Below are 24093 nucleotides of genomic sequence, written 5' to 3' on the forward strand. Positions count from 1 at the left end.
ATCTAGCTGGCCTCTGGCATTTGGATCAAAACATCAAAGTTTGAAAACACATCCTCAGATACTAAAATCTTGTTAATTAGCGAAGATTCCATTCATTAAAAGTAATAACAGTTAAGGGCATTTAATCTCTTCCCACAGATTGTGTCAGGCTAAGCATCATCTAAAACCACTCTTCCCTGCGTTAACCCTAAGAAGAGTGTTTTACAGGCCACATACATATAATCAAATCATGAATCATGACCAAGTTCCTATTGCCTAAGGAAAGCCAGTTAATGATATAGTAAAACACTGATTCAAGTTTAGAAAAAAAGAAGAGTATTCTTTAATTCAACAAAGACAGATGATCATGGTAGAATCTGCTTCTAAGAAATTGTAAATCCAAAGAAAAAATATTCAGTTAGTTATAATTCAAAGCAGAATGAAATAAGGACTATTGCACTATACATCAGCAAGAGTTGGTCTGAAAATGAGCAGTATTTGTAAGGTAAAATGTACAAGAATAGGAAACTTACTGGGTATGGGGACATGGGAAAGAGATAAAGATGACCATTTCTGGCTTAAGTACCTGGAGCTTCACAGAGATCATTAACCATGACATGGAATAAAAAAACAGGTTTGAGAAAAGCTGTTGGAGCTCTAAGACAGCTAGGAATTATGTCTGAGTTCAGAGAGTTGGGAAGGTAAAAAATTTGGAACTCAGCAGCATAAACTAGGTGTTTTGATATTATGTGGTCAATTTGATAATCTAGGGAAATAGAATAACGTAATAAGAACAAAATGTTAAGAAGGATAAAGATGCAACTGGAGGGGAGAAGTATCAAAGTTAGGTAAGAAGACTTAGAAAAATTAGGTAGGAAGAGGCTATATACTATATTAATATATATGATAATTAAAGCATTATATATATTTATGTATATAAAAGCAATATAGTATATATAATAAATAGCAAACAAGGAAAGAGTTTCAAGAAAGAAGGTAAAGAGAGCTAAAAATACTGAAACATTTTTGAAGTCGTTATGTAGTTAAACATATTCATGTCAAATAATCTTAATCTCATTTAAATAGTAGGCAAAGTCATTAGCTGAGATATGGAAGCTGGGGAGTTTGGGAGATGGGTGACAATAAAGAAGGTAAGAAACAACCACTCGGGGAGACAGAATACAGTACCAACTAGAGTGACTTAGAGTAGGGATTCCAGGAAGAGCAAATGCAGCTGAGTTGGTATTAGAAGCAGTCAGCTGGGAGTCAGCTGAGTTATGTTTGTATTTTCTCTTTCACCACCAAGGCTCAACAGTCCAGGATCAGGAGGGGAAGAATTAGATACACAAACACACACGCACACACACCCTGCCACCAAATACCTACAATATGCCAAGCATGATGCTATGCACTTGGCAAGGCCCTTCAGTATGTCTTCAAACCATACAGCTTCCTTTCTCTCTCCCTGCTTCTCCTGAACAATTCAGTACTACAGCCATTAGAGGGGGCAGAGTCATGGGGGACCCAAAGCAGGGTGTCAGAGAGTCTGACACATAGGGGTGACAAGGGCAGGGTATCAGCCAAAGTGGAGTGTAGAGGGGCACCTTGTGGGGTAAGTAGGGTGACCACATGCGGGAGTGACCCAGAGCAGCAGGGCGAGGAGGTCATCCACTTGGAGGATATGCTCATGTGGGGTGTCAGAGCCCAAGAAAGACAAAGAAGGTCTAGAATAAAGAGCTTGAATGGGATGGTATGGCAGCGGAGATGGGAGACTGGTTACATATATAAGGACTGATGTCTCAAAAGCCTGAAAATGTTCCTCTCTGTTTACTCAAAAATCTCTATCTATAAAGCTATTAAAGAAGAGATTATTAGTTCAATGACATGAACGCTATATGTAAATAGGAGAAGTGTTTAATAAATAAATTATGGCATATTTATATAACAATATTATACTCTTTAAAATTATGTTTTAAAAGGGTATTTAGTGACATGGGAAAGTACCTTTACATGAAAACAGTAAATAAAAACCTAAATACAATATAATCCTAATTTTGTTGGGGAAAATTCACAATGTTAACAGTAGGGTAATTGTGTGACTTTATTATACTCACCTGCATTTTCCACTTTTCGTATTATAGACATGTATTACTTTTAAACTATGATTGAAACATCATTAAAAAAATCAAGAGGAAATGGAAGCTAATATCACCTGAGTAGCATCACATATTAGGTACTGGGCTAGGTAGTTTTGAATACATTTTCTCATGGAAAAGTACTGTGATAGAGGGGGCAAGTCATTACGAAAGCAACTGCCACTTCTCAAAGTCAATTTGTCTCATTATAAAAATAAATAAGGCTTTTCCTATGAGTTATATAACAGAAATTTTAATAACAAAACTGTCAGAAATTCTAGTACTATAAAAGAGCAGATAGATACCTATGTCCTAGAATATCAAGGGAAAAAATGAGTTAAAGAGGCAAAATGCTAAAATATTTGAAGTGCCCAAGAAAACAACAACATTTCATACAGGACTCTTGCGGCAGACTGGTAACTTAAGTTGCATTAGGCGGTGATGAATGAATTCAACTGATTCACACAGGAAAGGGAGGGAATGGAAGGAAGGGAACCTGGCAAACAGCTCTGTGGTAGAACTGGGAGAACTCCAAGTTCTGGAAGAAGCCAAGGAGAGAAGGCCCTCATCAGCTCTTTGGCCTCTGCAGCAACCAGTAGGGGCTAGCCATATGGCAGAAGGAAGCAGCCATGGACTACCTCTCCTGAATGCTCTCTTGGTATTCCCTTTTAGTCCTGAAGAGATTAAAAAGATTAACCCTTAGAGCTAGTGATACAGTGTAATATCAGGGGTCCTCAACAGGCCCCAAGTGTCAAGCCCCCCATCTTTAATTAGCAGCTGTAATCTGTAACCTAAAGATTAAAAAGCAAGTATATAGTTGATTTAACACCTCTCATTTATACTTAAGAAAAATCATTAAATCACTAAGAATAAAGGAATGAAGTCCTGCTATACTGTGAGGAGGACTTTAAAGGACCATACCTGTGTAATTTGATCCTATACGCACCCCCTCCTCCACAGTGATCCCAGGCTAGACAGCTGACTCAAACTGAGCCAGTCAAATTCTCTTTCCATTCCAATGTGAGGTGAACAGGAGAAACAGAGATGGATGACTAATAGAGGTGAATAAAATTAATACAACAGAGAAGTTTCTAGAAATTCTGAGGGGCCCAACATAGTCCTGGTTTGTCTTTCCTTCCCAGGTCTTGGCTGTCTGCTGTTGGCACAGTTTACGTGTGTAGTGAAAAGTAGAAGCAGAACACAGTGGTGTTTTTTCCTGGCCTAACTTTAACGAGAACATTGCTGTTAATGCAAACCAACACCACTCTGCATAATTTATGAAGATTGTTTATTTTCCAACTTGCTAGTATATGGCAGTGTGTTCTCAGTGAATTTATTAATCAAGGTACTGTCCAATTAAAAACTTTCCCCAAGAAGTCATCTTGGCAAAGATAATTTAACTGCTACTTTTCTACTTAACCTAACCTTGCATCATGAATTGTGAGAAGATCCTGCTAGTGAGGAAAAAAAGATTATTAGTTGCTATTATTAATCATAGGAAAATAATTCAAATATGCCTTACTTTATCAGAGGGTCAAAAACACATTACTCAGGGTGAATACTAGAGTTCTATTTAACAATCCTATAACATTAATTCCCAGGTGTTAAAGCTTTTACAGCCAAAACTATAAAATTTAACATTATGCAATTAATAATTATTAGAATTTTTCAATAAATGTTATTTCAACAATTAGAATGGAAATTATTAAATAGTTTAAAGAAATTATTAAACTATTTAAAATACTTTTTAAAAACTACTCATTACTTAAACAGCTTAATTTAAAAAAAATAAGGACTCATTTCTTTAGCTTCTAAATCATCAAAATACAGTGAAAGGCCAAATATAAATTCTACTTTGTCTTCACTTTACCACTAACAGTGCTGCACATATTTTATACATCAAGCTTAAGGAAAAAAACTTCCTCCCCCCAAAAAAAACTTCATCTTCTCACCTCGTCCAAGACAAGGCATTCAGCAACAACACAGATCATAATTCTCCTAGCCAAACACGCATTTATAAAAATTAACTTACTTAAATAACAATGACCAAAACCAAGCTAGTCAGGATACGTACAAGACTTCCAATAGACTAAGCAAATACATTTAAGCTAAAATGAGAGTTGTATGAATAAACAGTAACTGCGTAACTGCTGCTCCACTTATTGAGCAGTTGTTGCTCTGTCATGGATTACAGTCCAAGCAGGAGACAAGACACACAGGACATATTTAATGCCACCACCCACAACCACCTGAGAGCCCACAGCAAAGGGAAAGAAAAGTGTCAGAAGAAATAGGCCAGATTTGGATATCACGTTAGGAGCAGAATCACTCTGTTAAGGGAGTGCAGATTCTGTAGCCTATTCCAACTGGGTTTAAATTCTGGCTCCATCACGCATTCTCTATGTGACTGTGGGGAAACCACTAGACTTCTTTGAATCTTAGTTTCCTCAGTTACAAATTCAGGATAATGGCAGTAATGCCTATTTCATAAGGTTGTTGTGATAATTAAATGAAGGTAACATACTTAGGACAGTATGTAGCACATAGTAAGCATTCAGTGAATGTCACCTGCTATTATTATTCAACTAGTTCAACAACCATGAAACAGGAAGGCTTGGACCAATCATTTTACTTATACAATATCATTTAATCCTCATTTTTTAAAGAAAATTAAACAGACATAGAAAAGTTCAATAATTTGCCCAAAGTCATAAGACAGCAAATCAAAGAACCAGACTCAAACATAGCATGTCTGACCACAAGGGCCCTGCTTTTTGTTTTTTTCTCCTGGTTGATTTTCAAGTTATTAAGACTCAAGAATATCTGTATGTGGTACAAATTAAAATTGTGTCAAAGTGAAAGGGAATGTTTATTTTTAAAACTCTCAGACTCTGTGTGAGAACTTTCTCAAAAAACATTCAGACTTATGGTTACCAATGGGGAGGGGGGATGAGGGAGGGATGGACTGGGAGTTTGGGGTTAGTAGATGCAAACTATGACATTTAAAATGGATAAGCAACAAGGACCTACTGTATATCACAGGAAATTATGTTCAATATCCTGTGATAAACCATAATGGAAAAGAATATAAAAAGAATATATATATAACTGAATCACTTCACTGTAAAACAGAAATTCACACAATATTATAAATCAACTATACTTCAATCAAAAAAAATTTTTTAAGTCAACATTTTTACCCCCATTTTGAAGATGAAGCAATTGAGTCTCACAGAGGTTGAAATAACTTGCCCATGTCAGACAGCTTTTAAGATACAGAGTTTGGATCTCATTTACAGATACAGATACCCATAGGCTGGCGTTCCATTACACAGTGCTACCTTCCAAGATAAATCTTGATTTTCTTTTCTCAAAATAACAGCAATCTGTGGAAACTACTATCTCTTAGTAGCAAAACCCATTTCAAATTACTTATTTAGATAAGAATTAAGTAAACATACCACCTATTTCAGATATATCCATTCTTTGACTTGCCAAGATTTGGGTTTTCTAATATTTATTTATTCATTCATTCCACTTATATATTTATTATTATCAATTTATTTATTTTGGCCCCGCCGGGTCCCAGTTGTGGCATGTGGAATCTTAGTTGCGGAATATGGACTTCTTAGTTGTGGCATGCGGGCTCTTAGTTGCGGCATGCACACAGGATCTAGTTCCCCGACCAGGGATCAAACCCCGGGCCCCCTGCACTGGGAGCGTGGAGTCTTACCCACTGCACCACCAGGGAAGTCCCAAGATTTGTTTCTAATCAATCACATTCCCAAGAATAGCTATCACTTTTCCTTTGTATTCATGATTGTACTTTTTAAAAGTCCAATTTTATTGCTTTCTTTGCATGTAAGTCTTAACGCAAACCTGGAAGAGAAAAGATCCCACACCAACACACTTCACGTAGCGTGAGGAAAAGAAAAAAAAAGAAACATAAATGTATATATTTAAAATATCTTCTCAACTGAACTGTTTAACTACTTTACTACTTTATAAGAGGTATGGGGCATGATTTACCCCCTAAACACAAGGTTCTGCCAACCTTGTAAATTCCCTGAACAGGGTTTCATCAGTCTAGTAAAACCAAAGGAACACATGAATAGGATAATTCCATAGATGTTTTACTGTATCAAACTGTAGATTAAAATTATAATACCAAAATAATCAATTAAAAGAAATGACTATGTAAATTAAACCACCAAGAGATGGCACTTCACAACCACTAAAATGTCTATAATTAAAAAAGACATGGGACTTCCCTGGAGGTCCAGTGGATAAGACTCCACGCTCCCACTGCTGGGAGCACAGGTTCGATCCCATTCAGGGAATTAAGATCCCACATGCCGCACGGCACAGCCAAAAAAAAAAAAAAAAAAGACAGACAGACAGTAACAGGTTTGGGCAAGGATGTGGAGAAACTAAAATCCTCATATAATGCTTGTGGGAATGTAAAATGAAGCAGTCACTTTGGAAAACAGTTTGGCAGTTATGACCTGGTAATTCCACTCCTAGTTATTATCCCAAGATAAATGAAAATGTATGTCCATATGAAGATATGTACATGAATCTTTATACCTGCACCATTCATAATAGTCAAAAAGTGGAAACAATCCAAATGTCCATCAACTGTGAATAAACAAAATCTGGTACACCTATACAATGGGATTCTACTCAGCAATAAAAAGGAATGGAGTACTCACACATGCTACAACAGGAGTGAAACTCAGAAACAGCACGTTAAGTAAAGAAGCCAGACACAAAAGACACTAATGGCAGAAAAGGCAAATCTATAAGATACAAAAAGTAGATCAGTGGCTTCGTGGTGGTGGGGATGGGAAGGAGGAGTGACTACAAATGAGCAATACATTTCTTTTGATAGAAATCTTCTGAAATCAGACTGTGGTGATGGTTGTATACTACCATAAATTTAGTAAGAATTATTGAATTGTACACGTAAAACAAGTGAATTTTATCACTTTTAAGTTACATGTCAATAAAGCTCTTTTGTAAAAACGGAATAGCTATGTTTTTGTAAAATTTCTTTAAATAAAATAACATGACAAGCATTTAAAGGAAAAAATATATATACATAGTCAGAATTTGGAATGAAAAGAATTTTCCATTAAGTTTTGACTCCTAGCAGGCTTTCCATCCCTGTACCTAGAAGACTGCTTCGGCTTTGTGTGTGTGTGTGTGTGTGTGTATATTCTAGATTATTAATTTTAATATTGCCCTAATATTAACTTGAATATTTATAGGATTTACTTCCCAAAGGATTTGAGATATCAAAACATTATGTAGTGAAAATTATAGTTCACTGCAACTAAGAAAATGTTAATATAAAGAAATTGTCTATGCTGTACAAATAACTGCTAAATTTATATTATTTGGAATTTTAGGATTCCTCTGAAAATATGTATATGTAACTTGTTTGAAATTATTAAATTTCCCATTTTCTAGAAATCTCTCCCCCAATCCTTCCACTCAGGAAATCATGTAATAATAACATCAGTATCAGGAGTATTGTTTGAAAAATAATACACGTATGAAAATTATGGGAAACTTGAAAGTAAAAGTGAAAAAAGTGTTGGCATTGGGTCATATTCATTGAAAAAAACCTTTTACATCATGCAAGATGTCCATAAGAGGTATCTGTCTTTAAAATAACACCTACACTGTAGCATGAACTGACTGGGACCCTAACATGGATGGAAGGCCCCACCCCTGGTTACTAAAAGATATTAAGTGCCAGTTGAGGCAGTTAATGCTGTTAATAATAATAACAAGAAATAGCATTTGATATTATTTATCAAATGTCAGACACACTTTCCATGTACTAACTTAATAAATCCTCACAATTCTATGAAGTAGATATTATTGCTATCCCTATTTTATAGTTACAAAAATTTAGGTTGTACAAATTTTAACAGTAAGTAGCAGAATATAGCAATTCAAAACCAGATGGACTGGCTCCACAAATGAGGCCTTACCCATCAGTAATTTAATTCACATCCTTACACAAAAACCACCCTATATTCTTTTGCCTTGGCTCTGATCACTAAGAAGTACCTGGGAAGGGTGGCATTTAGCCCCTAATCATTGTCAGATACTTCTGCCTCTACTGACTCTCCATGGCTGCCTTGCCAGCTGGGAAGCTGTCAGGCCTATTAAGAAAGCAAATGAGCCCAAGCACCTATGGTCAGCTGATCTGTGACAAAGGAGGCAAGAATATACAATGGAGAAGACAGTCTCTTCAGTAAGTGGTGCTGGGAACACTAGACAGCTACATGTAAAAGAATGAAATTAGAACACTCCCTAACACCACACACAAAAATAAACTCCAAATGGATTAAAGACCTAAATATAAGGCCAAACTCTATAAAACTCTTAGAGGAAAACATAAGCAGAACACTCTTTGACATAAATCGCAGCAAGACCTTTTTTGACCCACCTCCTAGAGTAATGAAAATAAAAACAAAAATAAACAAATGAGACCTAATTAACTTAAAAGCTTTTGCACAGCAAAGGAAACCGTAAGCAAGATGAAAAGACAACCCTCAAAATGGGAGAAAATATTTGCAAATGAAGCAAAGGACAAGGGATTAATCTCCAAAATATACAAACACCTCATGCAGCTCAGTATCAAAAAAAACCAAACTCAATCAAAAACTGGGTGGAAGACACTTCTCCAAAGAAGACATACAGATGGCCAAGAGGGACATGAAAAGATGCTCAACATCACTAATTATTAGAGAAATGGAGATCAAAACAACCATGAAGTATCACCTCACACTGGTCAGAATGGCCATCGTCAAAAAGCCTACAAAACATGAATGCTGGAGAGGATTTCCTCCTACACTGTTGGTGGGAATGTAAATTGATACAGCCACTATGAAAAACAGTATGGAGGCTCCTCAAAAAACTAAAAATAGAACTACCATATGACCCAGCAATCCCAGACCTGGGCATATACCTGGAGAAAACCATAATTCAAAAAGACACATGCACCCCAATGTTCATTGCAGCACTATTTACAACAGCCAGGACCGGAAGCAACCTAAATGTCCATCAACAGAGGAATGGATAAAGAAGATGTGGTACATATATACAACGGAATATTACTCGGCTATAAAAAGGAACGAAATAGTGCCATTTGCAGAGACGTGGATAGACCCAGAGACTGTCATACAGAGTGAAGTCAGAAAGAGAAAAACAAATACCGTATAATATCGCTTATATGTGGAATCTAGAAAAATCGTACAGATGAACTTATTTGCAAAGCAGAAAAAGAGACACAGATGTAGAGAACAAACTTATGGATACCAAGGGGGGAAGGGGAGGAATGAATTGGGAGACTGGGATTGGCATATGTACACTACTATGTGTAAAACAGATAACTAAAGAGAACCTACTGTATAGCACAGGGAACTCTACTCAGTGCTCTGTGGTCACCTAAATGGGAAGGAAATCTAAAAAAGAAGGGATATATATATACATATAACTGATTCACTTTGATGTACAGCAGAAACTAACACTACACTGTAAAGCAACTATACGCCAATAAAAAATAAATAAATAAATAAAATATTGATTTCTCAACACACCAAAAAAGGAAATGAGAATATACAAAACTCTTCCTGAAGTACAATCTACTCAGCTCTAAAAATATCTAAAATAGGTAATATTATTAGTAACCACAGGGTAACTGTAAAGATTAAGTGTGCTAATACATATTGAGCTAACAACAGTAACAGACATATAAGAGCTCAAAATGTTAGCTATTATGTCATTTTGATGAATTACCTAATGCTTCCCTTTCCTTAATAACGCAGCATGAGACAAGGAAGGAAGGTATATGCCTTAATTGCATTCTTTTAATATTTATCATAAGATATACTCTGGTTTATTATTCTAAAACATAACCCCAACTAAATGATGCATACATATTAGGAATCAAGACTACGGTACCTTCCTTGTTTACATATTTCTAACAGTTTACTATAAATAGCATGAAAAGCTGTATCATATTTTTAAAGCAATTTAAATTAATGCCAAGAGTATTAACATATCTTGGTTACATTTGTATTTTAGAAAATACCTAACATATTATTGCTGCTCATTCAATCATGTGAAATAAAAAATGAGATCATAAAACATCTAAGTTATTCAAAATCAAACACATTAAACTGTTTAGCTTCCTTCCACTTACCTATATAAGGTAAAATTAATATGGAGAAAAAGTTAAGATAACTTGCTTCTGGGTGCTCAGTCCAGATTCCCCAGAATTAGAATCTGAGGGACCTGGACCACTATCATCATTGGGCAAGAAAAGGTTTGCTGTAATTGCAAGAATCCAGGTAGCCAAAATTGCTACTGAGAGTGACTACAGGTATGCCTACAGAAGTTATACTGTTCATCTTCACTATGCAGAATTAGGAAAAACTGTGCAGAGGAAGAAATGAACCATTTATCCAGATAGTACTTTAGACTGTGCTAAAGTACTAATCTTTGGTAAGCGCTTTGGAAAGCATCTGCAATCTTATACTGTACATACTAGTACTATATATATTCTTATACTGATGAGACAACTGAGGCTGTCGGAAAGTTCTGCACCTAGTTGCAGAAGCTGAAAGATGAATATGGGAACATAAACATTCTTCATTAAGGTTTATCTACAGATTAAATGAAGAGCTCTTTTAAACAGTCAAAAAAATCTTTCAAATTAAACAAATGAATTTTATAAAAGTTTCTTCAGTGTGTTTTTCAAAGCAACTTTAGTACAGGAGAAAAGAGTGGCCTGAAAGTCAGCAGATCTGAGTTTTGGTTTTATCATTAATTCATGACTTTGATCAAGTTATTAGATCTACAGGCATCAGGTTTCTCAACTGTAAAGCAAAATGTTTAACAGGAACTAGATGATCTCTAAAGTCAAACCATCTTGACTACTGCATAGCATAGTTTCTTTCTTCCTTGTAAATAAAATTCAAACTCAAATTATTTATTTTAGAAATACCCAAACTGGAGAGAGGGTGAGGGTGGAAAATTTTAAGAACTTCATGACCAAAATGCAGGAGAAAAATCTTAGGTGAAAAGGTACATATTTCAGTAACTAAACTAACCAATGTATTTATGCTAGGAAAAGACTTATTTTGGGCAAGTAAGTGACATTGAAAAGGAAATGGTGGAAAACGTGCATTGATTGAAGCAAAGAAAGTTAAGGCTTATAAATTACACTTAATCATATCTCTGCTGTACAAGTGTTAGACAAACATCAACTAAATACTTACTGTTCTAATATTGGATGGGTATTAGAAGACTGACATTTTAGGTTTCTCCTTTACAAGTAAGAATCTTTTTAGCCTCATGAGAATTTTTAGAATCCATGAAATAAAGCACTCTGATAAGTCTGGGGAACAATTCCTCTGATAAGTGTATGAATATGAGATAACAATAATAGAAATAACTCTCATTTATTGAAGGCTTACTCTGTGTAGAGCACTTTGCTAACACTTTGCATATATCATCATCATTTTAAATATAAAAGTCAGTGTTTATATATATGAAGAAAGTGAAATTCAGAGACACAATCTGTCCAGAATTATACAGGCTTTCAAGAACAAGGATTCAAATCTCTGCTTTCCAACCCCAAAACCTATGTTCTTGTTACCATGAAGATATACTGTCTCCTACAGTGGTCACTCTCAAAGGGGTCAGGCTGTGACTAAAAGGGAGCCTAAAGGTTTTGTAAAGCCGGTAACATTCTGTTTCTCGATCTGAGACCTATTTTATAAACAGGATACAAACAGTTCTGAACACAAGCAGTTGTTCAGTTTGTAAATATATGTGTAAATACGTAAATATATTATATATAATAAATAATAATCTGTGTGGTTTTGTGTATATATTATATACCACAATAAAACATATATTCTCTATGCATTAGTCGGGACTCTCTTTTACAAGTAAAAGTCCAATTCAAACTATCTGCAACAAGAAGGGGAAATTTAAGGACTTCCCTGGTGACACACTGGTTAAGAATCCGCCTGCCAATTCAGGGGACACCGGTTCGAGCCCTGGTCCGCAAAGATCCCACATGCCACGGAGCAACTAAGGCCGTGTGCCACAGCTCCTCAGCCTGTGCTCTAGAGCCCGCGAGCCACAACTACTGAGCCTGCGCTCTAGAGCCCGCAAGCCACAACTACTGAAGCCCCTGTGCCAAGAGAAACCACCGCAATGAGAAGCCCATGCACCACAATGAAGAGTAGCCCCTGTTCGCCACAACTAGAGAAAGCCCACATGCAGCAACGAAGACCCAATGCAGCCAAAAATAAATATTTTCTTCTTTTTTTTTTTAAAAAGGGAAATTTATTGGCTAAACAACTCAAAGGTCAGGGGTGAAGCTAATGTCAGGGTGGAATGAATCCAGGGACAAGAGCACCTGCTGGCCTGTGGCTGTCTGCTTTTTCCCTATTCCTGATGACCCTCTGTGCTCTCTCATTCTCTTCTTCTAAAACTTTTTCCATGTTGTGGTAACATGCTTAGACTTTCATCCTTCTAAATGAAAGTTCCTAAATGAAAGAAGCAAAAGAGTCTTTTCCAGCAGCTCTAATTAAAAACAAAACAAAACAAAACAAAAACAAAAAACTATAGAAGGACAGTTTGGGTCATCAGATTTACCTGGACCCATCACTGTGGCCAAGGGAATGAGGTACCATTTCTGGTCTGGTCTTAGTCACATACCCACCTCTTTGGTCAGATGGAAGAAGTATGTGCAGCACATACTCCTGTTGGTCATTAAAGAAACTGCAGAGTACTGACCACCACTCCAATGTCTCATCTACTATATTCCAAGTCATAAGATGCATTACTAGTATTATTTTTAAGAGTGATACTTCATATTTATTCAACAATTCATAAACCAATTTAAAAACCTTTTTAAAAACTATATTTAAAGTTGATTCACTCCTTCATAACCCTGTGAGGCACAGAGAGGAAGCACGACCATCCTCAGATTACAAAAGAAGGAACTGAGGCTCAGAGAGATTGAGTAACACATTCAATATTAGAAGCTGATAAATGTCACAAAATCAAATACAAGTGCTCTTTCAACCATATCATACTATAAGGCACAGTAGTCTAAAATTACATTAAAGATTTAATGGTACCTATGAGAATATGGTTCAAGGAAAAAAAAAGCTTAAAAGAGAAACTGTGATAAACCCATTTGTCTGAGGCTCAGTACTTCTATTTGGTAGATCTTAATTTTACATCTACTACTATAAGCATTCAGAGGCAAAAGAGCACTATACAGGAAACCACATACCATCAGAAAGCATTTCTTGGTTATCACTTAGCATGCCTTCAGCTTCAAGGAAATAAAATTAAACTTCAAGTGACTGAAAAAATAAGGGGATTTATTATCTCATACAGTAAGAAGTCCCAAGATAAGACAATTCCAGAGTTAATTAATTCCATGGCTCAAAAAGTCCTGAAAAATTCAGGACCTTTCCATCTTTCAACTCTGCCAGACTTGGCCAGCTGTCAAGCTCCCTTCTGGGGAGCAAGTTCATTACAACAGCTTCAGGCAACAGAGCTTCACCCACTAATGTCCAGAGACAGGAAACAGACCCTCTGTCTCATTTCATTCATTTACCTATGTTAAATTAGTTAATATATGTAAAGCATCTAGAAAATGCCTGGCACATAATAAATGCTATATAACTGTTAGGGGAAACACTGACTGAAACCACCCACCCTGGCCAGGCACCACAATAACCATCTGCATGAGTTGTTTTATAACAGGAGGTCCTGGTAAGGAACACGGAACTAACAAGCCACCACCAACTGGAAGAATTTGGGAAAGGTCAATAGGAGACGCCAGTCCATATGTCCTACCAACCTCCCAGAATCCTCCTCACTGGAATCCATCTTGGCTGAGTGATGCGTGCACCACCAGGAAGGATCCTGAGTCAGAATGATTGGCCAGAGACAACCCGGAAACTAATCCCATCACCATAAAACCTGAGACTGCAATCCACGTGGCAGAGCAGTCCTCCTGGGTTCCCTTACCCTCCTGCTCTCCACCCGGGTGCCCCTTCCTAATAAAGTCTCTTGCTTTGTCAGCACATGTGTCCCCTCAGACAATTCATTTACGAGTGTTGGACAAGAGCCCACTCTCAGGCCCTGGAAGGGGTCCCTCCTGCAAGAAAAGGATTTTTTTTTTATAAGCCTATATTTAAGAGGAACACAAATCTATATGACCAAAGAGCAGTAAAAGGAACTCTCAGGCTGATGATAAAAGGAAATACCAAGATGGCAGATGAGAGGCATGACTTGAGAACAATCCATCCAAGAATGGAGCAGGAGGTCACAGAGTTCTAGGAGGGTCATTCCCAAGAAAGGAAAAAAAAGAAATTGGTAGAATACCTGAATGTGACTGACTACAACAAAAGTTGTTCAGTTCTGTCAGAGACTTTCAAGAACTAGAAAAACAAAGCAAAACATAAAAACTGTTGCACAGACAGGAAATATTATCACAGATACTACATGATGTTGCTCTAAATACTGCACACACAAACATAAGCCTTGAATACTGATTTAACCAAAATTTTAGTCACTGGGAGAATGCAGTAGGGGGATTGGAAAGAAATCATAAAAAAGCTAAATCCTTATCATACAGTCAAAAATCAACAAAAAACATCTATAATGTGGGCCCCTTGCCCATTACTTTCTGGAGACAACTGAGTAGATTCTAAATAACAGTTACCACTCAGATTGCTAAACTGTATAACTATTTAGTGACAATTAATTGCTTTGTGGCAGAGGTAATAATCTTAAATTTGAAGGCTGCCTCAGAGACCCAGACTTTCCATAGTTCTTTCTCCCTCTTGTTCCCTCATGGCGTTTTAGCATGGAACTAGCAGGGAAAACAGAGAGGAAGTTATGGTATAAATATGTGTATCTGGTCACTGATTTTGGTTGTATGACTTAATTTCTTTTGCACCTTTATAACTTGGGCAAAGTAGGTATGTATAAAAAAAAAGTAAATACCATAAAAAAAACTAAACAGTGTTATTCAACAGGGCATTATTCCATTTTTAGCAGGGCAGTTCTTTTTGGTGCCCTAAGATAGCTCTATGAGGCTATCTTAGAGCACAGGTATGCAAACTAAGGCCTGTGGACCAAATCTAACGTATTGCTGGTTTCTGTAAATTAAGTTTTATTGAAACACAGTCATGCCATTCATTTCATTCATTTACACGTTGTCTATGGCTGCTTTTGTCCTGTAACAGCAGAGTTGAGTAGTTTCCACAGAGACCTATGGCCCTCAAAGCCTAAAACACTTACCACCTGATCCTTTACAGAAAAAGTTTGCCAACTCTAATTTAGAATATTGCATGATATTTTGTATCCGATTCCTACCCACAAATGTCAGTATTCCCCGAAAAGTAATTATGAAAACCCCAACTTCACACCCTATATTTGCAACCCACCCTCCCCTACTCCCTACCAGGATGATGAGTAGCAGAACTTTGAAACACCAACTGCCTCCAGGGAGCAGAACTCAGAGGTTGGATGAGGACAGGAAAGGGTACCAATAGGGGCTGTTATTTTTGTTTTCAAAAAGTCTTGAAATACCAAATCTTTCAAAGTATTCACACGTATTCTTCAAGAAAATTAAATTTAAAATCAAAAGAAAACAATAAAGCAAATCAAATCTGGTTAATGGTTCTGGTGACTCTCTAACATAATATGTGATTATATTTGCTAGATATAATTTGTTTTATCTGTTAGGGTTGCTCTGGAGAATTTTTTTGGTTGCACATATCCAAAGCTGCTAGATAGACGACCCTCAGATAAGAAGGCTGTTACTGTGCTAAAACTGAATGTGAGTATAATATTTGAAACTCTCCGATCTCAAGAAAGGTCAATTAATCTAACACATCCTACAAATGATCTTCAGTGAAGTTTGAAATTTTTAAACCTAAAAAGTCCGATAGATAAAATGTTTAATAAATATTACTAAATATTACTAACTTACTACTAATTTTTACTAATAAGTAGAAATTAAGAGAAAAGCTTTCAAAGATCTATGTAGGAAAAAAATAGTTTTCTTTAATTCAGCTTTCTTTTAAGTTGACTGGAAATTTAAAAGTAAAGATGACACTAATATAAAAACATAAAAGATTGAATTAATAGTATGATCAACATCAATACTTCCAATTCATTACTTTACAAGAAAAATGTGATATGGTATATCTGTGGTATGTTCTACCCAGAAAAGAAATGACACATCCAAAGACAGACTATATTCTTAGGTATGTCTAATCTTTAAAGTGTGCTAATTTACCATTTATTTACAATTTAACTAAATTTTAAAATTGTCTGATTTTCCCATACATAGGAAAACCTTTAAATATATAATTATCTTTGTTAATAGGAACCTAATGAATAAGGCATCAAAAACGCTTTAAAATGTGAAAACAAACATAATTCACTATATAAGCTAAAAAATCTAAGATACCACATAAAACAACAATACATTTTAAAGAGTGTAAACAACACTCTTCAGGAATAAACAGCTTACTGTATCTTCAAAAAAGGCATCAGAATTTGTACTTTAGAAAGAAAACATTACACTGGTAAAGCTTATTTTGAAATGTAGGATGACACAGCTAGTTAAGTAGTTATGACGACTATTCCTACAACATCAAAATAAACATTTAATATTTCAGTTTGGAAAATACAGTCTCCAAAGGTTTATTCTACTGAAAAGATTCAGCTGTTGAATTATGACTTACAAGAAATAGACTTAAACTATAGTTTCCCTTGTTATAAAATTATAACTGCTCTGTTAACCTAGCTTTCTTCAAAAGAAATGCAAGAAAAAATTTAATGCTTTCATAAAATGCTAACTGTATTCATAATCCTGGAAATTTGGTTTATATTTTAACTGAAAATAATTAATCTAGCTACTTTGATAATGTGGAGTAAAAAGTAGAGAAAAATATTTCTAAGCACCACCTTTCTTATTTTCAGTAATACTTGACATAAAACCATCGTATTAAAAAAAAGCATGCGTTTTTAGAACAAAAACATTTAAAAGGTTAAAAGCTTTGACTATCAACTTACCTTCTTTTGATACCACACTATAGCATCTGTGACTTTGGACGCCATTTATTCCACTGAGATCACACATTCGTCATTTTAGGCTGTGCAAGAGAGAAAAACATACAAAGGACTTGACTTCCACCTTCTAAAAGGAGACTGAACAACATGTATACATAGCACTCTGGTTACTTGCACAGCAGGGGTGTATGACTATACTTATATTACACCCTTCCTCATTACTATTTTAGCAACAGGTTCCCTTAAGTGAACAAAAATCAGTTGCCATAAGAAAAGGATCTTTCTACATGAATATAACACTTAAATTTTCTTACAAAATAGTTGAATTGTTTTTTAAAAAATAAGTCTTTTAAATAAATTTCAGAATTTTCCAGGTTATACTGGAAATTTTTCATTTATAATCAATCCATTCACTCAGTAACAGATCAGTTTTGCTTCAGCTTCTATCTAGGAACTAGCATCAATTACGGTTGCTAAAGGATGGCTTGATAGAGATTCCAAAATTTATAATCATATTTAATTTTCCCTGATGCTCAGTAAACACAAAGTTGAACTAAAATCAAATAGCTAGAGAAACCTAATTAATTTACGTTAAATACTAAGCTAATATTAGAGTTAATTACACAGGAATAGCTACTATTAAGGACTTCTCAGATATCACAGTTTGCTAACCTTCAGAAATTTACCACAGACTACTTCATAAGCATCTTTCTGGATACTAAACTTAATGGTTACTTACTCCTAGAGAAAATTAATTTCAGACTGATTCCAGTTACCTCTGGAATACTTTTCTAGTCTTAATTTTACACCAGCATGGAGGTATCTCTGGCAGGTGTTAAGGATGAGCTTAAACAGGTTCAAACGCACAATTCATTGCAGAACTCATTAAAAATTAGGATCATCCAAGGCCAAACAGGATCTCAAGAAAATTCTGAGAGTAGAGCACCCTGCTCAGCCAATCCTAGCACATGCAGATCTGCAACCGGCGAGATGCTAACACTACAGAGTTTGCCCAGAGTAAACAAAATACCAGAGGTTTTATACTCCATTCTTGGGAGCATATAAGGATTCAAATATAATGACAATTATCACCAGCAAGTTCAAATATTCAGATCAACTTCTAAAATTTAAGGCAGAATTTACTTACTGCCTGTATTTTTTTAACTTTTATTGAAATATAGTTGATTTACAATGTTGTGACTGCATATATTTTTGACAGTGTTAGAGACCAGATTATTACCTTTCCTAAGATACTGATTGCATCTTTAACTGATCAAATTCAAGTAAGCCATGTTTTGAAAACCTCATAAATTCCCTGGCATCATGGAATTTGCATCATGGAATTCTCATCTTTTGATGAGAATTCAAATGGTTCCACTAACTAATATGCAATATTGAAGATGAGAATTCAAATGGTTCCACTAACTAATATGCAATATTGAAGAAGTCACTTCACCTCTATGATCTAGTTTCTTTCACTTATAAAACAGGAGTAACTGTACCTATCTATCCCTTATAGAGTTTTTGTGACTAATAAATAAGACAATATACATAAAATGCTTACCAAAGTCTAGTAAATATAGATGGTCAATTATAATTATTTTATTAATTTTATATTTTAAAATTCCCCAATTCAGGAACTGGGAAATATTTATATTTCCTTTCTTAAACATGGCAAACAGGTTAGAGAAGAAAAACGTGCAATCAGTTTCTGTTGACAGTTAAAATAAAAATAGCTACCTGATTATCCTAAGACTGCAATGTCAATTCTCCACTCCATACACATGGATTATTTAGAGATTTCAAAGTTCACCTCCTCTGAAGTTTCTCAGTCAGATGTGGCTACCTTTATTTCTCTTACCAGGGTTCTGGGGGGAAGCTTGTCCTTACTGACTTAAAATCTTCCATTTTTTGTTTTTCTGTCCTGGAGGCCTTTGGGAGTAATTCATTAACTTAAATCACATTTTGTCCTAAAGGTTTTACCTTGATTCGGTCAGCAGACTATTCATTACAACATTACACCTTCATTATAATTGTCTGTGAAGACTACAGTTTATGTTTTCCAAACTGGTTATAACTCTCCTCCCTCTCCTGTCCCCACCTTACCAAATGCAAGCTACAAAAAGTATGAAAATATCCATTTTTCACTTTACTGTCCTTTAATCTCACCGAATCTTTACTGACAAAAATTCCAGCTTATCTACCAAAATAAAGATCCTCTTTCTAATCCCCAGTAGTGTAAATAATATGCATTTCATATAGAAGATGTGAAAGGATTTTTTATTCACCCAATCTATTAAATATATAAGATATTTAATATATTTGGGGAATATTTAAATGGTCATACAAATAGTATTTTTTTTTTTTTTTTAAGAAAAAGCTTCAGTGGAAGTGAGGAAAACAGTACCTGGTTCAAATAAAATAATCTCAAAGTTTTTTTTATATACTTTGGTTTACACCAAGCTACACTAAGAAATAAATTTCGAAAATCAACTCTAACAGTACACTAGGTACATAAAATGTTCTAAATATTTTAATTATATTCATTTGGATTTACGGACATAAAATTTCAATCAATTTTGTTTAAAAAAAAGAAACACAACCTTTCTTCAGGTAATGATAAGTTCTGCTGTACAAACTCATTTAACAGTTTTTCCATTGCGTCAACAACCTTTCAGTGACACGGAGTGGCTCATATCTATTTTTAAAACAGGTCTTACAGCATGCTAAGACAGATTCCTGAATCAGACATCTGACAAAGCACAGACACATGAGTACAAACAACAAGAAATAATAAATCAACAAATGATTTCATGAATAATAAAGATTATTTCTAAAGCTTTTCCAACTTCTTTAATTCTAACGGTCCAGGAATACAGGTTTATAGTCTCTTTTATCATGATAGTTCATGATAAATACTTTTTATGCTAAATTGACACTAAAATTAATTTACAGAAAAAAGTAGAATATTAAGCTTATTGGGTACCTTAAACAGAGGATCTTAATCTTTTTTGATCAAATAATTTGATAGATGATATTAAGATATAAAAATAATCCAATTGTGAAAACACAGAGCTAACCATAGGCATAACATTTAAATATTGCCATAGACAGTTACTCTGAGCTAATTCTCTCGATGCTGCTTTAGTCATCATACTTGTCAAAACATCTGAAATTACTCTTTACTATGTCAAGGTCTACACAAAATGCATTTATAATGCCAAAGACTAGGATAGAGGGAAAAGATGACTATGAAGAGACAGTATGTTAAGTCTGCTTTAATAGAATCTCACTATCAGGGGCTTGCCTGGTGGCGCAGTGGTTAAGAATCCACCTGCCAATGAAGGGGACACAGGTTCGAGCCCTGGTCCAGGAAGATCCTACATGCTGTGGAGCACCTAAGCCCATGCACCACAACTACTGAGCCTGTGCTCTAGAGTCCGCGAGCCACAACTACTGAAGCCCGCGCCTAGAGCCTGTGCTCTGCAACAAGAGAAGCCACCGCAATGAGAAGCCCGCTCACCACAACGAAGAGTAGCCCCCGGGCACCACAACTAGAGAAAGCCCGCGCACAGCAACGAACACCCAAAGCAGCCAAAAATAAATAAAATAAAATTCTAAAAAAAAAAGAAAAAAAAAGAATCTCACTATCAAATACCCACAAGTATTCTTTGCACAGATATAGCCAAAGAAAAATTAAGTTTTTAACCATTCCCTATGTTAGAAAAAAAAAATCAGTCTATGGAATACTACATAATGTTACAATGTACTTCTCTCATAATTCTAAAACAAATTTCTCTGTTCCAGCATGACTCTCACTACTCTCAGAAAATAATTTATGCACACCTCTGAAACTTCACTTGTGCTGTAATTCTCATTCCTTTTCTCCACTCATCCATCCTTCTAGATCAGTTCAAATCCTACTTCCTCTAAGATGAAGCTAGCTTTCTGTAAGTGTTCATTTGGAACACTTGAAGCTGGATGTCTCTTCCAGCACTGATTTGTACTAATAAATCTGGTATTTAAATAAAAATGCAAAGCAATATAGCCACACATGTCATTCAATCATATGTAAACACTCTTAAGGAAAAAAAGAGGCATCCTTCTTCCTTTGTGTCTCACTAAGTACCCAACACATTATAATATGCAGAAAAGGAAGGAGAGCAGAGAAAAAGCAATGACTAAGCATCAGGAGAACTGGGTTCTAGATTCAAGTTCTGACACTAAGAGCTAGGGCTTTTGAATTAGTTACTGAGTTCTCTGGGTCTTAGTTTCCACCAGTGCCATCTAGTCAAATATTCCACAACTCAATAAAGGTTAAATAAAAATTCGAATAATGTACAGGAGTTCCTGTGAATTCCTTTACTAACACACCCAAAAATATTAACATTAGTTAAATCAGTCATACATATTTGGAATCTCATTATTATGCTATTCAGCAACCTTGTGTCACTCCCCACTGCACTTAGAAGTGTATTTAGACCCTCTAAAGTCTCACACTAACCCCTACTTACCCAACATTATTGCTCACCGTCTTCTCATACATCTGTTTCAATCATACCACACTTCCTACACTTTTCTACCTCTGTGTCAAAATTAACAGTTCTTCTCTTTCCAAAACAAGGAAGATTTCAAGACGGCCTCCTAAATTCTACTTTCTCTATAAGTTTCTCCCAAATTCCTCCATTAAATACTTCTCATCCTGTTCTGTATTCCCATTACACTTAATATGTTGTTTTGTACAGACTTCTGTATACTTGTCTGTATATGTGCCCCTACCACTATCCATAAGTTCTTTGAGAGCAGTCCAATCAATGTCTTTACTACCTCAGAACTCTCCAATAGCTTTCTGTATATATTAAGCACAAATGTTTACAAACCAAATTAAACAGCTGCCAACCAAAGTATTGGTACCATCACAGATGAATGAATTTAATTTTTCTATCAACTGAAAAAAAAAAAAAGAAAAAAGCACAACAATGAGAGTGGTCAGTTAAGTTTTATTTGGGGCAAAATGAGGACTACAGCCTGGAAGACTAGCCTTTCACAAAGCTCTGAGGAACTGCTCCGAAGAGGTAGGGGGCGAGGTCGGTATATATGTGATTTTAGTAAAGGTGGGGATACATGCAATTAATCACACATTTTGGCAGAAGGGTGCTACTAGTCACAAGAAGACCGCTGCTAGTCACGAGGAGCAGATGTCTCCCTGAATGATTTTAGTGCTTTTCCAGATATGAAAGTGTACAAGAAACTGGGCTCATAAAATCTTCTGAAAATATCTAACTATATGAAGGCCTGTACTGCCAGTTTTTCCGAGAGCACAGAGTGCCTCATTCCTGATCTCCACAAACTCCACCCTGAACTCCTTTCAGGGTGTGTTGAAGGTCAGCGACCACAGTGGCTAACAACTTCATTCTTGTAGTGCCAGATGGAGAGTGACAATTTTTAGGTGGCAGGCCAGAAATTAAAAATTCTATCCGTCAAACTCCTGCACTACCTCGACATGCATATAAACATAGAAACATACTCTCTTCCCTAATACTAAAAGGTACAAAGACATTGTGAAGTTTAATTAATATGGCTCGTTTATTTGCTGATATGTCACTCAATCAACCAATATATAAGGATTTGCAGACCTATAAAGTACAATGAACAGGAGTAAAAGTCAAACCTGCCAAGTCTAGTCTACCTCTATTCCTAAATGCTAAAGTTATATATAACTCAGTTGCCTCCTCCAAGGCTAAAATAAGCAATTTTTAGACTTCAGAAACTAGGAACAAAGCTATTCTGTCCTTAAAAAGGTAATAAACATACCTTTCATACTGATATTGAAAGGCATTTTTTCATACTGATATTGAAGTTAAAAAAAAAAAGTGAAATTCTGGTAGGAGGAGCCTGGTGTGGACAGAAGGAAACCTTCTACTAGTTTCAGGGTTTCTATTTTCTAATCATATGACCTATAAATTGTTACAATTTCTTGAAAACTTACAAAATTCTTCATCTGGAACAGGATTTTATTTCATGGAAATGTTGTGAAGAATAAATACCACAAACTATATGTTTAAAGTCATTTCCAATCTTAGGATAGAAAAATCAAATGCAAAATGAGATCTAAGAGGTACACACTTTCTATTATACCAGTTCATAAAAGGAATATTTGTAATTCTTATTTTCCTTCATGGAACCAACACATAGTCTGTGTATTTAAGGGCTAGAGGATAACACCTAACCTAAGAAGAAAAATTACAGCCAAGTAACTTCTGTGTAAATCTGTATTTATAAAAACATGTTGTACTACTGTGAAATCTAAGAGAATAACTAGAGTTATAATCTTAATACCCACAAAACCCTCTGTAGAACTTCCTGATGTGTACAGCCAACCCACCCTGTATGTCCTTTAAAAGCAGCTCTTTGAATTTTAAGTTTCTTAACTTTAGCACGTACCCACAAAATCTCTACCAGTAGCATTCCTTTGGGCTTTTTTTTTTTTTTAAATACTTAAAAGGTCCTTCAAATACTTAATTGATACTGTATTATGTAAGTGATTCTTGTTTTGACTGTTGTGCCATTTGGAAAAATCAATAACAAAATACAATCTAAATGGTTTAACTTCCTCATTTACTCACAAGAAATTTTTTACATCAACCGTTCAGTCATCATTCAAATATGGATATGTTATTAGAGGCCTCTAGTAAAAACATTAACTAAATTAGTGTTACAGGTAACAAATGATACTGCATGAAATGATAGTCAAATGGTTTAAAGATTTAATAGATCATCAAAATGAATTTATTTAGATTAAAAATTGCTACCTATACCTCATTAAAAATACCATGAA

General features: G+C 35.4%; 1 protein-coding gene across 1 annotated transcript in view; it reads right to left on the reverse strand.

The window, feature by feature from the left end:
* Window positions 1–24093, reverse strand: part of PHTF2 (putative homeodomain transcription factor 2) — a 187383-nt gene that overhangs the window by 139400 nt on the left and 23890 nt on the right. The window contains exon 2 of the mRNA XM_060157214.1: window positions 17259–17338. Coding sequence (XP_060013197.1) covers window positions 17259–17303 — 45 coding nt within the window. The 5' untranslated portion in view covers window positions 17304–17338. The remainder of the gene's footprint in view (window positions 1–17258; window positions 17339–24093) is intronic.

The sequence above is a fragment of the Lagenorhynchus albirostris genome, chromosome 8 (genome assembly GCF_949774975.1).
Source record: "Lagenorhynchus albirostris chromosome 8, mLagAlb1.1, whole genome shotgun sequence".
Classification (NCBI taxonomy): domain Eukaryota; kingdom Metazoa; phylum Chordata; class Mammalia; order Artiodactyla; family Delphinidae; genus Lagenorhynchus; species Lagenorhynchus albirostris.